This window comes from Umbelopsis ramanniana (assembly GCF_025399195.1).
Source record: "Umbelopsis ramanniana AG unplaced genomic scaffold K450scaffold_10, whole genome shotgun sequence".
NCBI lineage: Eukaryota > Fungi > Mucoromycota > Umbelopsidomycetes > Umbelopsidales > Umbelopsidaceae > Umbelopsis > Umbelopsis ramanniana.
Genome location: NW_026252096.1, coordinates 296,384 through 313,720, shown reverse-complemented (window position 1 = coordinate 313,720; position 17,337 = coordinate 296,384). Strand labels below are relative to the sequence as shown.

At 42.8% G+C, this 17,337-nt stretch overlaps 9 protein-coding genes across 9 annotated transcripts; 3 read left to right on the top strand and 6 right to left on the bottom strand.

Moving 5' to 3' along the window:
* Positions 1-398: 398 nt before the first annotated feature.
* K450DRAFT_228495 (uncharacterized protein) lies at positions 399-950 on the bottom strand. The gene has a single exon (XM_051586923.1). The coding sequence runs from the start codon at positions 690-692 to the stop codon at positions 537-539; it is 156 nt and encodes a 51-aa protein (XP_051447335.1). The 5' UTR covers positions 693-950; the 3' UTR covers positions 399-536.
* A 477-nt stretch (positions 951-1,427) lies between these two features.
* Positions 1,428-2,256, bottom strand: K450DRAFT_228492 (uncharacterized protein). The gene is made up of 2 exons (XM_051586922.1): positions 1,718-2,256; positions 1,428-1,658 (listed from the first exon to the last, which is right to left on the bottom strand). Exon 1 carries the CDS (start codon positions 2,025-2,027, stop codon positions 1,731-1,733), a length of 297 nt encoding a protein of 98 aa, XP_051447334.1. The 5' UTR covers positions 2,028-2,256; the 3' UTR covers positions 1,428-1,658; positions 1,718-1,730.
* Positions 2,257-2,711: 455 nt separating this feature from the next.
* K450DRAFT_228487 (uncharacterized protein) lies at positions 2,712-3,476 on the top strand. The gene is made up of 3 exons (XM_051586921.1): positions 2,712-2,774; positions 2,845-2,954; positions 3,021-3,476. Coding segments are annotated over exons 1-3 (561 nt in total). The 5' UTR covers positions 2,712-2,772; the 3' UTR covers positions 3,470-3,476.
* K450DRAFT_228485 (uncharacterized protein) lies at positions 3,477-3,895 on the bottom strand. Its single transcript, XM_051586920.1, has one exon. It carries the CDS (start codon positions 3,715-3,717, stop codon positions 3,484-3,486), a length of 234 nt encoding a protein of 77 aa, XP_051447332.1. The 5' UTR covers positions 3,718-3,895; the 3' UTR covers positions 3,477-3,483.
* Positions 3,896-5,430: 1,535 nt separating this feature from the next.
* On the top strand, positions 5,431-6,824 carry K450DRAFT_184784 (uncharacterized protein). The gene is made up of 4 exons (XM_051584412.1): positions 5,431-5,474; positions 5,539-5,740; positions 5,809-5,888; positions 5,987-6,824. The coding sequence occupies exons 1-4, from the start codon at positions 5,462-5,464 to the stop codon at positions 6,658-6,660; spliced, it is 969 nt and encodes a 322-aa protein (XP_051447331.1). The 5' UTR covers positions 5,431-5,461; the 3' UTR covers positions 6,661-6,824.
* A 136-nt stretch (positions 6,825-6,960) lies between these two features.
* On the top strand, positions 6,961-8,672 carry K450DRAFT_228478 (uncharacterized protein). The gene is made up of 3 exons (XM_051586919.1): positions 6,961-7,537; positions 7,614-7,909; positions 7,997-8,672. Exons 1-3 carry the CDS (start codon positions 7,024-7,026, stop codon positions 8,531-8,533), a joined length of 1,347 nt encoding a protein of 448 aa, XP_051447330.1. The 5' UTR covers positions 6,961-7,023; the 3' UTR covers positions 8,534-8,672.
* A 1,324-nt stretch (positions 8,673-9,996) lies between these two features.
* Positions 9,997-11,001, bottom strand: K450DRAFT_269445 (uncharacterized protein; the record flags this gene model as incomplete). Its single annotated transcript, XM_051592925.1, has 1 exon — positions 9,997-11,001. The coding sequence occupies one exon, from the start codon at positions 10,999-11,001 to the stop codon at positions 9,997-9,999; it is 1,005 nt and encodes a 334-aa protein (XP_051447329.1).
* Positions 11,002-11,720: 719 nt separating this feature from the next.
* On the bottom strand, positions 11,721-14,810 carry K450DRAFT_228472 (uncharacterized protein). Its single transcript, XM_051586918.1, has 7 exons — positions 14,403-14,810; positions 14,189-14,337; positions 13,654-14,131; positions 13,070-13,578; positions 12,665-12,996; positions 12,410-12,595; positions 11,721-12,328 (listed from the first exon to the last, which is right to left on the bottom strand). Exons 1-7 carry the CDS (start codon positions 14,742-14,744, stop codon positions 11,865-11,867), a joined length of 2,460 nt encoding a protein of 819 aa, XP_051447328.1. The 5' UTR covers positions 14,745-14,810; the 3' UTR covers positions 11,721-11,864.
* A 66-nt stretch (positions 14,811-14,876) lies between these two features.
* K450DRAFT_228464 (uncharacterized protein) lies at positions 14,877-16,933 on the bottom strand. The gene is made up of 8 exons (XM_051586917.1): positions 16,608-16,933; positions 16,445-16,543; positions 16,248-16,378; positions 15,876-16,173; positions 15,658-15,812; positions 15,475-15,597; positions 15,304-15,406; positions 14,877-15,098 (listed from the first exon to the last, which is right to left on the bottom strand). Exons 1-8 carry the CDS (start codon positions 16,868-16,870, stop codon positions 14,936-14,938), a joined length of 1,335 nt encoding a protein of 444 aa, XP_051447327.1. The 5' UTR covers positions 16,871-16,933; the 3' UTR covers positions 14,877-14,935.
* Positions 16,934-17,337: the final 404 nt, after the last annotated feature.

Below are 17,337 nucleotides of genomic sequence, written 5' to 3'. Positions count from 1 at the left end.
GCGGGTACTGTATCTTTTCGAAATCGTTTGCGTCACGTGAAAAGTCAGGTCAGCGCTTAATACAAACCAGTTTTGCAATTTTCTGGTACCTACCGTGTATTGATGTCGAGGTCTTTCGAACTGGCTACAAGTCCCTCTCCTCTCTTGGATTAACCACTCGGCAACTGAGCTTCCCTTGGCCCAGTGCCTTCCTCGGCGTTCGTTCTCATTATTGTGCGTGGCCATAAATTGAAAGATATACAATATGTTCTTTGCCGCCATTACATCCCTGTTCCATACTGAGCTGCAAGAGGTACACTTGAGGACAGCATAAATTTTGGATCCGGTAGCAGTAGAGGGCAAGGATCTTTCACGTAGATTGATTAGACTTCTTTTGTGGCATTCCGCGCACACTTGTGAGGTTAAATATTCGTCAATAATGATAGTAGATACAAATACTTTACGCTTGGAAAGAGACTTTGAATGTCGTGGGTGTCCTTTGGATGGCGCGGGAAGTTTTCCTCATAGGTGTGAGGCACTGCCGTTTCCAAATGCAATCAAGTAGTGGTGTATATTGTCTTTATTTTCATTATCAATAGATGGAAGAGGTACAAAACTTGGTCTTTCTTCACTAGAGGGTCCACCATGTGTCCATGGGATGGCTTTGTATGACTTCCATACTTGTTAGACCCAAAAGTGAGCCTTCGTCTCATTTCCTCTAGTGCCAGTTATCGGCCTTTGTAGTTCTTCAATTTCAAAACGCGGTAGCGTTGATCCTCGTCATGAAAAGCACAAATTTCACCAAAGCAGACCAGCCGATTTGTTTTTGCCAAGCAGAGTTCTCCAAAATTGGCGGTTTTGACCGATGGCAGAGTTGTTGATTAAATGTTGAGCATGCTCATTCTCAGCCACCCATCTTTTCGTTTGTTGGTTGTCCGGTTGAACCCGCAAAGATCATGGTGTTCATGATTAGATGTTTTGCGGATCCTGTAGCGGTTGGAGCTGCTTCCATCTACAGCAACAAAAATGTCGGGTTTTCCGGGATCAACATCCTATACTGTAGACCTATGTTGACCATGGAAATTCCAATTCCGTTCATGAGCTGGCGTCTTTGGCTCACTATTCAATAAAAGTTTCTTGAAAAATAAAAATATCATATCTACGCCATCTGACCGGAGACATCGGTTGCAACATAAACGTCAGATAGATATCAATGTAGACAGCCTATCAATGAGAAACTCACCTCCACTGAATATCTTCAGTAAACAAATCCTCAAGGCTTTCGAATCCAAGATGGGTAAAATCAAACTTCGCCATACTAGCCGTTCGAACTCCTCTTGCGACAAGGTACGTCAGTTGGTCAATCCAGCTGCCCTCAAAATTACAGGAAGTGTCGCCGCGTCCAATGCAATATGACCAGCTTGCAGTTATTTTACAGGAAGCATGGTAAACTTCCTGAATCCCTTTGGATCTGTATATTTTTGCGGGCGAAAGGTACCCGCTTCTAGTTCCCCAATGGTTAGAGTGACAAAATCTTGTATCTAGTCTACTTTGTCCAAAATTGCATTATGCGCTTGTCTTCTCCCAAAAACTACGTCGGTCCGTTGCTGTATGGCTGTATGCACAGCTACTTCGATGCTTAAATAAACGCGGTTTGGGACTTTTGTCCCAGCAAAAAGCTAAACAAATGATTACTATACATATCAATCATAATACGACAATCAGATAGTTAGTATACCTCTTTCAACTTTCTAAAGATGTATCTTTTCGAAACAAAATTTTGTGGATGAGGTTCCAAGATATGGACAACCAAGTCCATGTAGGTTAAGACAGTGTGCAAAAATGGCAGGAAAGCGTGCGGGGAGGCAAACAAGCTGGCCTATGTGATCGGAGTTGGCCACGCTCCATAGATGCCGCACGGTCATCAAATGTGCTGCGCAAAATTTCGTCGCTTCCGACACCTGGCCATGCCGCCTCAAGAGAGGCGGCTCGCTTTTATAAATAATTTGCGAGAGATTTTCTCTCTTTAACCGTGGCATTGGCAACATACCATGTGTCCGCCTCGTTGTTGAGGCGCAAAAAGAAGTAGTTCGAGCAATACGGTTCAAAATTGTGGGCAATGTGATTTGCAATTTTTGTGACCATCTCTGCACCAGAGTAAAATGTTGATGCCAAAGTTGATAACATCAACGTACAAAAATGTCGGTAGGGGACCTTGATCCAGTGGTCAGCGTTCTGACCAACTCCAACCAGCTGTCCAAATATCTTATAGAAAGGTTGTTCTCCAGAGGTGGGATGGGCTGCCTGGATTGAAGTCTCTGGATCACAGCAAAATTCGCAAAAAGAGAGCCAACATTGTCAGAATGCTTTTCTTAGGTTCGCTAGGGAGCATTCCCGAGACTATGTCTTATGGAGATTGCCTTGGTTTTGCAAATATATCTTGATTAAAATAACCAAAATCTTTTCCTGAGGATGTTTCTTACGATATATCTCCTTCCATTGACCTATCAATCAGTCACTATGTGGTTTGGGATGTGTTTTCTATGTGTATTGTGAACCTTGAGTTCACACATAAAAACAATAGATAAAAAGTGTTTCAATAAAAACATACTCTGGGTCTCAATTAAGAGGTTACTCACGTGACTCTCACAATTCATGTATCATGTATCATGTGACTTTCAGTGGCTTGAAATTTTACTGGCCCAGAAACGAAAAATTTTTTGAGCGAAAGGAATATTTGCAAAGGCGGTAGGGCCAAATTTAAGATTCCTTCTTTTTGTTTAACCTTTTAACATGTGAGATGTCAATATCAAGTACGGCTATATTACTAGCAATTTGCTCATAACAAACAACTTGTATCTACAGGGTGAACTTGCGTAGTCAGAAGCGCTTGGCTGCTAGCGTCCTTAAGTGTGGTCAGAGAAAGGTCTGGCTTGACCCTAACGAGGTCAATGAGATCTCCAATGCCAACTCTCGTAAGTAACGTCAACTTTACAAATTTTTCATTGGATATTCATAACTCATACACTTTACTTCTTCAGGCCAAAACATCCGCAAGCTCGTCAAGGACGGTCTTATCATCCGCAAGCCCCAGGTTAGCCACTCTCGTTTCCGTGTCCGTGAACACGCCGCTGCCAAGCGTGCTGGTCGCCACATGGGTTACGGTAAGCGTAAGGGTACTGCTGATGCCCGTATGCCCCGTCAAGTCCTCTGGATGCGCCGTATGCGTGTCCTCCGTCGTCTCCTCCGCAAGTACAGAGAAGCTGGTAAGATCGACAAGCACTTGTACCACACCTTGTACCTCAAGTCCAAGGGTAATGTCTTCAAGAACAAGCGTGTCCTTATGGAGTACATCCACAAGGCTAAGGCTGAGAAGCTCAGAGCCAAGACCATTGCTGACCAAGCTGATGCTCACCGTGCCAAGAACAAGGCTGCTCGTGAGCGTCGCCAGGCTCGTATTGCCGAAAAGCAAGCTGCTCTTACCCAATAGATTGATTCATAGTTTCATCTAGAAAAGTTTTTGTCTTTGCTTGACGCCATTGTTAAAGTTGCATTCATCCCATGATTACTTGAGAGATAACCTCCAATCAAAAAAAGAAAAACACAATAGCCTAGTGCTATTGTCCTATCTAATTTAACAATCTGTACATATCCTATTTGATTTTCAAACATTGAAACTAGTTCATTTATTTCAATTTTCCCAATGTGTTGGTTTTCCCATTGTGAAGAGTGCGACATCAAACAAAACGATAAGGAAAATTGACATTGATTGAGCTGAACAAAACGTTCAATGTAAAAAGAACAATGTTACATGAGGTTGCAAATAGAAAGGAAGAAAAAAAAATGATGCGTATATTCGGTTTGTGCAGATGGAGGAAGAAAAAGCAAAGGTGTCAAGTCATTTAGACAATGCTGTACAAGAAGACCACAGAGCTCATAGTGGCAATGCCAAGCGCAACGAGCCACGGTTTGAAAGCACCGTGCAGGGAGAAGGCACTGCTGCTATTCAAGCATGTAGGACAATGAGCAGCTAAAAAGAGTAAGAGTGGAAATCGTCAGTTTCTCTGTACGCCCGTAAACCTTTACAAGGATCATCACTTACTGTCAGTATACGAGACATATGCCTGTGGTGAGTACATGGCAATGGTCAAAGTGGTGCCTGGGTAAAACCATCCTGGGGAAGGATAAGGTGTAGGACCACGCTGATCCATCAATACAATCTTGTACTGGCCGTTCATCAAAGGTGTGGCCTGCGGTACGTTGGATAGATACCAAACAGCGCTAGTGGCCAATCCATCCAGAATTGAAATGGTTTGTGTGTTTTTGCCGATATCAACTGCCGCCAGGGTAAGGTTTTGTGGGCGCACTTTCAGATTTGGGCCAAAACCCCATACCATGGTGACATTGGTATTGGAATTGATCTTGTACAGTGGTGGTTGGGACTGGTTGGGTGTAGGGGTAGACCAAGTCAAGTAAGCAGGTTGCATACTGGCTGGGAACGTAGCTGAAATAGGCAAATTTTGGAGAGAGTTTCCAGAAGCTGCCGCAGATGATGCTGAAGGTGCTGCTCCTGCCGTTGACTGTGGGGCGGTATTAATAGTTGTAGCTGAGCCGGATGCACCATTTGAAGTGGCAATAACAGCGTTGCTTGATGTTGCAGCAGGTGCTGACGTCGCAGCAGGTACTGATGATTGAGGTACGTTGGTGGCAGCTGAGGGGATAGAAAGATGTATGTCAATATACCGCTTGAGACCAGTATAGATCATATTTCATCAGATAAAAATCTTACCTTGAGGGACTATAGTGACATACAAGTTACATCCATAGCGGCCATATAGTGAGTAGCGTAAATGAATCAGTTGAAAGCAGTAATGTCAGTATGTTATTTCGAGGGAATTCAGGGCACACCGACTGGTAAAAACTGTCACGTACCTCGCTTATAAAGATGATTGTCCAAGTCCAATTCATCCGAAGCATTGACGGGAAGCAACACAAGCAATGCAAGAACTGCTAGAACAGCAAATGCTGTCCACTGGCGACTACGTTTCAAGTGATATGCCATGGGTGAAGGTTTGAATGGGCTCGAGACAAGAAAAAAAAAAACAAGGGAGGCAAACAGAATCTCAAAATACATGAAATTTTAAACACAGATGTTTTCTATTTTGAGCGCGAGTGCCATTCTGTCGCTTGAATAGAGGATTCTCACAAGTAGTCAGAGTTTTTGTATGTCTGCAATGAGAATAAACGTTGAAAATAATTCATTATAAAGCTGTTCTGTTAGAACCTACTATATATACTTCAGCACTGTTTTCGGTGCCCCGATTCATTCAAAGTGGCGCGAGCAAAGAGTTATTGCTCAATGCCCCCAGATTGATTTGGTAAGCTTATTTCAGATCCCGACGATCAAGTCTTTCCATGGATGGACTTTGAAGTCCAGTATTCACGTCTTCTCAAAAACGTCTAAACAATAAGAAAGAAAGAAATGTCGCAATCTGGTAAGCATTACAAGAGATTGTCAAGACCAAAGACTTTATTATTAACAACAGACTTTACCTAAAGTTCTTACCGAATATCTCGACTTTTCCATTGACCTCGCTAAGCAGGCTGGTGCTATGATAAAAGAGGGTGTCGATAAAAGAATGGCAGGATCCGGATCCATCATGGCCAAGTACTCAAATCCTTCTGACATGGTGACTGAAACTGACCAGGCTGTCGAGGCCTTTGTGAAAGAAAAGATCAGCGCGGCCTACCCTTCTCACAAGTACGGATTACATTCGTCTCTCGTAACAATACATATTCCTGTCGAGTAACTCATAATGTCATTCTTAGATTCATTGGTGAAGAGACTTTTGCGGCTGGTGAAAAACCATCGTTTACAGATGAACCAACCTGGATTGTCGACCCCATCGGTATGTGAGCAATGTGCTTTTTTATGCTGTCTGCCCAATACTATCTATATCACACGTGCCATCTAATCTCATTTCCATTGCTTACCTATAAAACGTAGATGGTACAACCAACTTCATTCATGGCTATCCCTTCGTCGCCATTTCCATTGGTTTGACTATCAATAAGATTCCTGTTGTTGGCGTTATTTACAACCCATTGTTGAACGAACTGTACTCCGCCGCCGATGGTCAAGGTGCTTTCCTCAACCAGACCACCAAACTTCCTTTGTTCGACACGAAAGCTATCGCACCTCTCAAAGACCTTTCCGAATGCCTTGTCATGACGGAAATGGGTTCTGATAGATCTTCCGCTGTCATCTCACGCAAAATAGATGCCATCCATAATCTAGTAGCGTCCAAGGAAGACCCTGGCACTCGGTCTGTCATCCAAAATGCTGTTGGAACTCAAGTTCACAGTATTCGTAGCACTGGTTCCGCAGCTCTTAACCTTTGCTGTGTTGCCAAGGGTGTGGCCGATATCTTTTGGGAAATTGGATGCTGGGAATGGGACGTATGCGCTGCTGTTGTCATCTTGAGAGAGGCTGGTGGTATTGTTCTGGACGGCATTGTTCCCGGGGACAAGGAAGTCAACATCTTCTGTCGCCGATACCTTGGTATTCGACCCACCGGAGATCGGGAGAGCCAGTTGAATATTGCTAGAAAATTCTGGTCTGTTGTTCCAAACGATATAGATGCTCCCAGAGACGCCGTTCCCGGTGGTTATGAACCATAGAAAAATTTAAAGATGCTTTGGAGAAGAACCCAGTGTTTAGACACGTTGAATTCATATTCTGCATTGATCAGTGTTTATCTTTTATTCCTATGAAAATGGCCATTATAGATGACATAAAATTTAGAGAAAAGAAAAATAGAAGATAGAATTCTTATTTACATAGTATGTTGGATACTGAATGTATTGCCCATTGATTTTGACAGAGCAGTTCGGTCTTCAGGCAGTCAGTTCAAGCTTCGGTGACGTGAACTGAAATTTTGGGACTGGAGATGACCAAATTTGTCTGCCGCATTATGGAGCGTTCGCAACTTTGCGATAAACCCTACTTTTTCTCTTTATAAAAAAAAAAAGTAGTTCATCACTATGGCTTTACCTGAAGATCTAAGCAAGCTACGTGTAGTCGACCTAAAGGAAGAGCTCACTAAGCGCAATTTACCAACCAAGGGTAAAAAAGATGAGCTAATTGCCCGACTCCAAGAAGCACTAGATCAAACTGCTGACAAGAACGACGCGGAAACCGCTGCCGATGCAACTGAAGTACAGGCTACCAACGCGACGGAAGAAAAGGCTTCAGAGCCAGAAACAGAAAAAGAAGAAGCGCCATTATCTACCAATCCGATCCCGGAAGAAACCACCTCTGAGCTTGCAACGGACGACACAGCTCCGGCAGGTAATGCATGGCCAGACGATCCAGCAGTGGAAAACAACTCTTATGATTTCCAGGGTTCAGCTGAAAAACAAATTGAGCACGACCATAGTCCTGTCATCACCAAAGAATCTGGATTCGTCCACCCTGATACGACGGTTGAAAAAATGGAACAGGAGGATGAGCGAGGCTCAAAGCGAAAAGGCGATCAAATTGATGCGTCAAATGAAGGTTAGTCTTAAAGTTTTTACCGAATTGTACTTCATTTTCGAATACTGAATCATATACTGAATCATTTTGATATTAGCGAAGCGATCAAAAGTAGACGAAGCAGCAAATGGCACAACTACGCCGTCAGAGTCCGTGACCACAAATTCACAGCGCGTAGAACAATCTGACAGCAAGGCTGGTACGCAGAAGCAGGAAATAGATACAGAAAAAGCATCACAGGAGCCCGAAAGCATTTCTGTAGAGACCAATGCCGTCTACATCAAAGGCTTTGTTCGGCCATTAATACTGCGCCATGCTGAAGAGCTTGCCAAAAAGTATGGCATTGTGAAAAAGTTCTGGATGGATAGTATCAAGACCCATTGTTATGTTATAGTAAGTGAAACTTTGGTATAGCAGCTCTGAGAACGGCTACAATAGACGGGTGGTAAAAGCAGTATTAATGAATGTTTCTCATCACAGTATGAAACCGTCGAAGAGGCATCTGCAGCACATAAGAATATCGATAATATTGTGTTTCCACCTGACACTGGACGAACACTCCATGTTGGTTCGTTATCAGAAAGCAAAGCAGAAGAGATGATTGTGCTAGAGAAAGAAGCCGCCGAAAAGCGTATCAAATTCGACTGGGAGCTAGCAATCCAAGCATTACCAAGTGTCATTGCTCCTCCTGCTTCTTCTGAGGAACCAATGGCCACGGAAGAGATACCATCGTCTGGGGTTAGGAAGAGCCGACTGGGTGGTATAGAGCAGGTATCCAAGCAACTTCAAAGAGCAGCAGCAGAAACGGAAAAACCGAGCAACGCTGCTCTGCCAAGGCAATCTGCGGAGAGCATAAATACGACATCACTGCGGGCAAGGTCTGTCAAAGTGCTGTCTTTGGATGAACTCTTTCAGAAAACGAAAACGCTACCAGCTTTGTATTTTCAACCTGTATCGGAAGAAGTGGCAACGAAGCGGCTGGAATCCATGCACAGTAACGGTGCTACTACACACTAGCGAGATGGAAAAAATTATTAGTAATATAGAGACACCATCGTATTAAACAAAGCATTGTAAATGATTTTTATTTTTCTTGATTATATTTCTGGTGCCTATGCCAATGATAATGCTTTATTCGCATAATGTAAGGTCTGTCTATGCGTATTGATTTTGAGGTGGTCAAGATTAGTTTGGTCCAATGGATTCAGTAGCTCTGGTTGTACGTTGTTTTCATGGCAATTTGATTCGCTTCCTGCGGTACGAACACATGCATACGAATGTGGGTTCTGGTGGTTTTTTTTTTTTTTTTACTGTGCTACCTTGTCCCATCCCTCAGGTTTAAAAGAGCATCCTTCACGTAAAGCCCATCTTTATTCAGGTACTTGTGGTCATTCGCGACATCACAGCAGCTTTTCAGACGGCAAAGGTCGCACTACTATCGTTAACTTCTCGCTTTATCAGTAGTCGCAATGCTGGCTTGATGCATTGCCATCTCCGCTCAGTTAATGAAGTTCGTAGTACACATGAAATGCTTTTCTGGCTAATTGTGGGGTTACAAAGCGACTCCTTTACGCTCAATATTACACTGGCGTCGGTTACACTATGCTTTCTTACTGGACCCTGAACACGACGAGATGGTGTAACCCTTTACAAAAAAACCTGTGAGTTATCTCATGACTCTACTCGTTATCCACTTCTTTTTTCACATCTCTTTCTCTCTTGTTCTTGCTTCTTACACTCCTTTCCAACTTTTTACGCTTTGTCCTGACCTGACTTTTAAAGGCACCAATGCAGCTCCTTCCGCAAGAAATAATATTAAACATTATAGACATACTGCTCAATCAGGCAGTCACTGATATGGTTTACCGACGGCGGAGTAATGGGCGATATTCAAGTGATAACCCACTATCATCTGTGACAGCCATCACCCTAACTTCAAAATCATACTCGCATTATGTGTCGCATAATGGGGACTATGTTCGACTTCGTTTATTTCATTTCCTTAATGGACTGACTCACACTGCAAGGGAACGCAACATTTCTATCATTGATGAGACAGAAGTCACTAACATGAAGGCTTGGTCAAGTTCTGTGTTTGATGGTATAGCACATGGAGATCTCTTCTTCGTTGAAAATCCGCCTGATTCTCACAAACCCTGCCACAGTGTCAGTAAGATTATCTTCCTGGAGTGCCTAGATTTGTGGGCCAGTATCAACTCTTATCGGATCGGCGTGTATCCGCCTAGGAAAATGAAACATACCGTCCCTGTAGGTTTAAGCAGAATTTTGCGGTACGGTCCTCAACAGCGAATTACTCGAATAAGAGTATAATATGGTTTCTTAGAAAATCACGTTTATGAAAGGCAGCTGTCAGGGCTTGCCTGTTTTTGATCTCAAACAAAACTATAGGTACGAATAAAACAAAAATAACAATGCAGTATTTACAAAAGACAAAATGTTTAACATGTTGTTTACGGTTTCTAACCCAAAGAACTGGCGCGACGAAGACTAGCCACAGGTTTGGGATTAGTGATAAGATATGCAAATGAAGTTGGCAACACATCTTGCTCAGGACCATCGGGCAGGATTCGGATAGTTGGGATGCCTGAAAAGGGGCGCAGGCCGTTGGTTGTGGCTGGGTCGTCAGGTATGCTATGTGCCTGGAGCGGTAACTCCAAGCCATGCGTTGGAGTTAGAGGACTGGAAGGGCTAGACGATTCCCAACTGTGCGTAGAAGACATGTCCTCATAATGACTAAGGACCATGGGAGAGTTGGAACGAGTAGCAACTTCCATAGGTGTTTTGTAGAAAGAGTTTCGATTATACGATGAGCTTGAAGTTAAAGTTGAAGGAGGTTTCAAAGATGTGTGGTGAGGCAATTCTCCATATCGTTCACTGTATTCCGGTGGGGCTGTCATATTCAGTGGCCAGTTACTCAGTTGAGCCTTTTCCTCCATGTCATGAGTTTGTCGGCAGTCGGAAAAGCAGTCTGACAACAAAGAGCCCATCAAACCAGCTATCCAACTTGCAAGAGCCACCAAAGCCAGTGCCCTAGTGACATCAATCGAGGTAATAAGTTGTATCTCGACGTTGTAATCGGTGTCGTTCGTGTCAGAAGGAGAATCGGCGTCGTTGGCCGTGAAGAACTGTCCATCCAACGCGAAAACAGCAGTAACAGAAATACCCCACAACAGTACCATACAGAAGGCTACTGCACGTTCAATGCGCTGAATCCTAACCACCCTGCGAAATGCTAACGCGGCAATTGTCAAGCTAGCAACCATTGATAGTGCAGAAACCAGAAACAGTACTACGGATGGTACTTGAGGTACAAAGGTATCCGACATTGCATCGGATGTATCGTTGTCGATTAATGTTTCGTAGACATTGATGAAGGCAGTCTCTTTGCAATGGCCAATGAGTGTACCAAGGGCACTCAAGAATTGTATTACCCGAATGAGCTGACGTGTAATATTGGCAAGCATCAGGGAGGTATAAGTGGTGTGATATTAAGTGAAAGAAGGTGATGAATGAAAACGAAGTTGGAACAACTAGAAATAAAGAAAAACAAAAAGTTGTTTCAGGTGTAAAAAAGAGGGCGGGTTGGCGTTTGTATGAATGGAGAAGAATGTCAAGCAGATTTATGTGTGTGGATGCAGTAGGGTTATCCGATAGAGGAAAAGAGAAATGTTGCGCGTTCTTTTATTTTTGAAACCGTTTTTTTTTTGTTTGCTGGGCTTTTGGGGCATTCTTAGCAAATCAAAATACTACAATATAACAATGTGCTTATAGTCTGCGCCTTGGTCATCATTTCTCTTAGTCAAAATAGATGTATAATCAAGAGTTGTCGGCGGACACGCAAACGTTCGGTATCGGATGTGTTTACTTCCGGTCTGCGCGCAGTGAAAAAAATTTTACACGTCAGCGACTCGCGTGGCAATTTCGCTTCTTCAAAGTGCCTGAAGGCACACAATGATATGCCCAAAAAGTATGGTCATTGTAAAAATAAGCTAATCACTTTCATATAAGTCTTTACATCTCGGACCGACATTATTAGAGTTATATGCTATACCTTTCAAGAGTATACTGGAGCCGCTTTTAAGTTGGACAGAGCGTTGCATGCAGTTTGGTTTAAGCCCGTAAATCGTTCTATTTTTGAGACTTACCACCCAATTATAAATAGAAATGATAATTTTTTACTCAGGGCAACACTACAGTAGAGTCTATGTTTGTACGTCATCTATCGTATTGCATTTGTTGGAGGGGCTCGGTTTAATAGTTGTTATTTTGGTAAGGACAGAAAGGTTATGGATTAAACAAGGCGCATAAAAATACACTATAGGATTCGTCAAGTTGCTCGGAATAGCTCTACCAGCATGCCTCTAAATTGTTGGAAAGCTATTTCCAAGTCTACATGAGGTTGTTGTTGTTGGCCGTTTCTTGTGTCGCTCAAGCTGTCGCCGACGCTTGCCCCTGAATGGGTGCTAAATATTTGGGTATTTTTTGGCAAGAGGAAATTGAAACATCGCTCAATCGGGCCGGCTTTGCCAAGACGAGAGCTTTCAATAAGGAATCCTTTCACGCACTTCATGACCACTTCTCCTCGTTTGTAAAGCCATGTAGATCCTTGGCTGGGTTTAGCCCCTAATATGGTGGAGAAGAAATACTGCTCTGGCTGTTCCAAGACGTAATTAGGTAATAAAAGTAGAGGTAATGACAAAGACCCAATTTCATATCGCGTGGTGAAACGTAGGATGTTACGAAGTCCAGACAGAATGGGATGCCGACTTGTAAGCTCCACCCGAGAAATAGCTGAAAATGGATAAATAAATGCTTGGCTAAGGTGCAATTCACCATACGTGCTTTTCCGCAGTTCATCGGCTTAGCACTTACCATCTCCATCAATAACCAAGTGAAAAACGATCTGAGTCAGAGGCAAATTGGAGTGCCTAGTAATAAAGAAATCGCCTTCATCCACTGTTCTTTGGTTGTCGACATAATCATTTTCAATCGTCTGAAGTTGAGAGTCAATGTCTGGGAAGTGAAACTCCGTCGATTGATGGCATCTGGAGAACAATGCTTTAAGGCGGGATGATTAGAGGCCGATCTGTGTTTGAAAAAAATCCTGCATAGTGGAATCCGTCTTACCTTGATTACTGCCTTGACCGTTCCTATACCGTGTCCACCCGCGATTAAAGGGCTTATCATTCAATGTCGATCGCTCAATTTGAACTTCTTTAATGTCCACTAAAACAACAATAGCGCTTAGTTGATCAGAGTACAGATTATTTGCATTTTGCGCTCGATAGGCCAATTCGCGTCCTGTATCCTGAATGTCAGGACAAAATATTTCGGAATTCTCGTCTGTCACCAGGAGCCTTAAATTATGTGTTGCACGAGTCTGTGCTGTTCCGAGAGTGATGGTAAACGATTCGACGAGCTGTGATGTATGCATATGGCTGGATGCAGTTGCGTACGGGCTAATGTGCAAATTAGTCAGACTACATTAGCTGGAAAAAAAAGTTTCATTGGATTCTATGGTTTGATACTCACTTGCCGTTGTCTTCGAGACCAAGATTCTCCATGGCTTTTCCCAACCATCCACCCAACCTCCTAACTGAGCTGACATTGGTATTTTCCATGGCCTGCTTTTGTTGTTGAAGAAATGTGATAGGACTCCAGGATCTGGCATTTTTGTTCAATGTATCACTAATGGACGCCGGTGTTGTAACAGACCTTTGGAATGTGCTTTGGCGTGGGCTAGATGGATTACCCGATTCGCTACGGTAGTGGCCTTGAGCACTTGGCCGGGTAGGTTTGTTTACAGAAAGTCTCTTGTTGCTTGCTCGGTTTGAGGTAGACTTTTGTACTAGCCGTTCTGAAGCTGCCGACGTCAAAGCCGCCTCTACCTTTTCAGGTTGCTCCAAGAGAAGTACAATGGCTTGCTCCACGTTAGAATTTGTCATCCCTAATGCGCATTCGGCTTGTTCTTTCGGAAATCCCATTTGTTCAATACTTTTCACCATCCGCTGTAAGCTTGGATCCGGTATATTGAGACTCTGCTGAAAATTTTTGGTTTTTAACGCCGCATTTATCAAAGGGTCTGGAATGCTTTTTATAATGACGAGCTTACTTACAGGTGATGCCCTCTTGTCTCCATCTTCTCTATTTTCCAGGTTTTCCGATGCATACTTTAGCAGCGAGCTTGACGAACTTCCTCTTCTGCTACGAGATAAACTAGATCCTTCGGTTGCTTGATCTTGGGAGTCGGTGTCGCCTTGATGTTGCTCTTCTGATTCTGAACTGACATTTGGCTTTGTGTTGGTTTTCATTCTATTGATGGTAGCTGAAACAATTTCTTTGCCATCAATAATATCCGAAGGTTTGGAATGATTTACGCCATTTGGGAGATTTCCTTGTTGAGACTGAGCCACTCGAGCTTGGTATTCTTGATACAATTGGATTATAAAATCACGATATTCTCGTTTTTGGGTGATCTGTGTCTCATGAATATCTGACGCCCAGGTTGCCTGACACACTTCCAATTCCTCCACCTGCTGGGTTATGAGATAAGTAGGTCGAGCGCTGATCGAATCTCCAACCTCTCTCTCATGTCTGCCAAAGGTCAATATATTTTTCAAAAGGTAAAAACATTGCATACGGGAGACTCACCTGTCCTTTATGTTTTTAATTTCATTATCTCGGGCTTGTATCAATTGAGTTATAGATAATGCGTAATTCTGTTCCAATTCAAGGATGGTATCGAAGATGGAGGGTATAGGAGAATGTACCAGAGTATAATAGGCTGTAGCAAAAGTATCCTGCGAAATAATTCTCGGTGAATGGATGAATTCAACTGCATCTATTATCTCCTAGCTCTCTGTACCTGTGCACTGCTGTTGTGAAACTCTTGAGTGTGGTCCTCATAGCAGCTTATAAACGCTCGGCGACCTTCCTTCATAGCTTGTAAATCAAGGTCGGAATCATTCCCAAGGCAATCTTCTCTGCGCTTCTGTATGCTCCTTTCATACAATGTCCCGATGGTGGAGAGGATGCTGAGCTCTAGATATGCAGGAATGCTGTGTTTCTTCATGAAGTTACGAACATTGTCATGAATTAAATCGCCCGGTGCAAATTTGATGGCAAAGGTTTTCAATGGACGATGTGGAGCGAGGCTCAGCTGAACGTCAGCAGTGAAATCCGTATGAACTAGTGCGAATGGCTGCATCAGGACCGTCCAAGAGTTGCTGCTTGCCACTAACCTCCGCTCGCGCTTCTCGAACCAACCCTTTCGTCGGCCGGAATTGCAGTCACAATCCCTTTGAAGGCATTCCAACCCACCACACAAAAATTTGAAAATGCCGTTTTGCCTTGGTAAAACCACATTTATTGATGATAGTCTAACTCGACATCGAAGAATTATGTGTGGCTTGTTATGATACCTTCCAAATCAAACAGATACATATCCTCTGGAGTCTGAACCCAATCCTGGAAGCAATTTTCAAGTAAGGCTGATTTTGCTGCATTATAATCCACTGCTTTACTTTTTACATCTTGGTATACCCAGTTGGTGGCTGAAGGGCTAGTGACAAAAGGGCTGCGTAAGAAATTCTGAAAGCATTAACTTGTGGTAACTTTCCTCTCGTATCTGCCTTTACCTTACGCCTTTGAGTTGTTTATATAATGGCGCAAACCGTTGAAACAGGGAGAGTTTACATATTGTTACCCTACAGTTGCGTTAGTAGAACAAACACACACATAACACTTCGTTGCTTGGAATGTCATACCTAGACTTGAGATCATACTGCCCGTTTTTGGGCTTAGGTGCTCCTTGGCGACGGCCATTGACAATTACTTCGCACTTTGGCATGCCTAGAACCCACTCTATGGCTATGTGGAAGTTATGATCTCCTTCCTTTTTGGCAATTAACATGCGGCAAAAAGGGAACTTTGCTTACATGTATTGCACGTTATTACATCAGACGCTGGAACTTTTGTTTCAAGTATTTGCTTTGAACATGAATATTGTCGTTCGGTGTGTAGAATGCGTGGTTGATTCCGTCGATATGGAGATTCCAACGCTTTGGCATGTTATCAGTTATATAGATCGAGGATCCCATGTGGTAGTTTTGAGTACTCACTAGGCAAATTAGACAGTCGACCATAAAGTGCTCGTTGTAAGGCTTGTAAATCAAACATTTGATTTACTATCACGCTGTCTAGATATACTGGATCTATAATCATGGCTAATAACGCCGATTGCAATCCCAGAACGTTCCAACGAGCCAACTTGTCACTGAGTTAAGCAGACCTAGGTGAGTATGAACATGAATGCTCATTCAATTAATGATAGACGTACCTGCATGACATGGATAACGTTGGCTCGGAGTCAACCCTACCAGGTTTTGTTCTGAGAATACCAAATTCTTGATAGCCAACCCTGCCTCTACGCACAGTAGTCGTCTCGAAGTCGTTTCCTTCAGGTATATCATCACTTTTCTTATGCAGCTTTTGTCGCTTAAATTTGTATGTGTACAATGATAAAGAATTACATTCTACCTCCTGATCTGTTGCTTTTCGCTTTTTTCCTTCCATGTGTGCTAGTAGTGATTCTTTTGATTGTATCGCTTCGAGTTCGGTCATTGATGCATCACCGCCTAGCATATTTCATAAAGCCAGTCAAACAAGATGTAATGTTGAAAAAGCATACAAGATGAAACAAGATACTAACATGGGGCTTGACTTATGTACATGTGAAAAGTATATGAGCTTTTCACTCTCAATTTCCGCGATTTTTCATCGACAGGCTCAAAGATACTTGGTTGTTCTGCATTATAACTTGCAACTTCGTCAAGTAAATACCTAGTTAAAATACTTCCATTTAATTACAGATATACAATCTTAATTTGGCCATAAAGTTGTACCTACTTTATGAAACCACGCCGCGTAATTACTTCGGCGTGACTATCCTGGACCGCATCTCCCCGTTGGCTCAATTTACTTAGTGGCAAGCACTTCAGTCCGGTCCTGCTGGTCATCATTAATTTGCAGGTATAGCGACAAAGGGCAACAGTTTAAAAAATAGCTTTACCCTAAAGCCACAACAGATATTTGATATCGTTCATTGTCTATAGTAATATCTTTTTGGTTGCTTTTTTGCTTTGCTGAATTGGAATGACCTAGCGCGGCATGCTGCACGAGACAGATTCCAGCCAGAATGGTCCATTCGTGCTTCGTACCTTTGACACTAGGTTTTCCTGAATTTGGAAGCGCTTGGTATTGGTTCAAACAGGCATCAGCAATTGCATCAGCAAACTCTTGGCTGTGATTTTCCGTAAGCCATGGCTTGGCCATACTGTCAAGTCTTATGCCGATCAGCTACCCTTTCGCTGATTGCCAAAGAAATTTAAACAGCGGAATTTTAAAAAAATAAAAGAAATGTCATAAATGAAAACGACCATATGAAGAGCTTGGTTGAGTGGGCAAGTCTGTTGACATTCGCAAAGATATTTTATATCATATAGGACAGAAGCCAAAAACCTCGCATAATTGCCGGTAAAGCATCGTTCACCTTCCTAGTGTAAACAATCGATTGCCATTGTGAAGAGTATTCATACTTCTTAGTTCACGCGAATGATACGCAAAATAAATTATAAAATGCCATGCCGTTGGTACCTTCAATACCTGCTTGATGTTCTCGGCAAATGTGATATATTTGTAAATCACAAAAGTGAACATCCGAAACTCTTCTCTGGGAAGGAACTGATGGGTTGGCTGTCTGTACCACTTTTCCATTGAAGAGAGATTTATATATCGTTTGT

Bases quoted from the DNA above. Each gene is read 5' to 3' on its own strand.
- K450DRAFT_228495 (XM_051586923.1), bottom strand. From the start codon at position 692: ATGAGACGAAGGCTCACTTTTGGGTCTAACAAGTATGGAAGTCATACA.
- K450DRAFT_228492 (XM_051586922.1), bottom strand. From the start codon at position 2,027: ATGTTGCCAATGCCACGGTTAAAGAGAGAAAATCTCTCGCAAATTATT.
- K450DRAFT_228487 (XM_051586921.1), top strand. The intron at 2,955-3,020 runs GTAAGTAACGTC...TTACTTCTTCAG, and splicing joins GATCTCCAATGCCAACTCTC to GCCAAAACATCCGCAAGCTC.
- K450DRAFT_228485 (XM_051586920.1), bottom strand. From the start codon at position 3,717: ATGTCGCACTCTTCACAATGGGAAAACCAACACATTGGGAAAATTGAA.
- K450DRAFT_184784 (XM_051584412.1), top strand. The intron at 5,741-5,808 runs GTACGGATTACA...TGTCATTCTTAG, and splicing joins GCGGCCTACCCTTCTCACAA to ATTCATTGGTGAAGAGACTT. The intron at 5,889-5,986 runs GTATGTGAGCAA...TATAAAACGTAG, and splicing joins CTGGATTGTCGACCCCATCG to ATGGTACAACCAACTTCATT.
- K450DRAFT_228478 (XM_051586919.1), top strand. From the start codon at position 7,024: ATGGCTTTACCTGAAGATCTAAGCAAGCTACGTGTAGTCGACCTAAAG. The intron at 7,538-7,613 runs GTTAGTCTTAAA...TTTTGATATTAG, and splicing joins AATTGATGCGTCAAATGAAG to CGAAGCGATCAAAAGTAGAC. The intron at 7,910-7,996 runs GTAAGTGAAACT...TTCTCATCACAG, and splicing joins AGACCCATTGTTATGTTATA to TATGAAACCGTCGAAGAGGC.
- K450DRAFT_228472 (XM_051586918.1), bottom strand. From the start codon at position 14,744: ATGCAGCCATTCGCACTAGTTCATACGGATTTCACTGCTGACGTTCAG. The intron at 13,579-13,653 runs GTAAGTAAGCTC...AAAAATTTTCAG, and splicing joins GAGACAAGAGGGCATCACCT to CAGAGTCTCAATATACCGGA. The intron at 12,997-13,069 runs GTGAGTATCAAA...TTTGCACATTAG, and splicing joins GGTCTCGAAGACAACGGCAA to CCCGTACGCAACTGCATCCA.
- K450DRAFT_228464 (XM_051586917.1), bottom strand. From the start codon at position 16,870: ATGGCCAAGCCATGGCTTACGGAAAATCACAGCCAAGAGTTTGCTGAT. The intron at 16,174-16,247 runs GTTAGTATCTTG...GAAATATGCTAG, and splicing joins GTACATAAGTCAAGCCCCAT to GCGGTGATGCATCAATGACC. The intron at 15,099-15,303 runs GTATGACATTCC...TTTTGTCACTAG, and splicing joins CAGTATGATCTCAAGTCTAG to CCCTTCAGCCACCAACTGGG.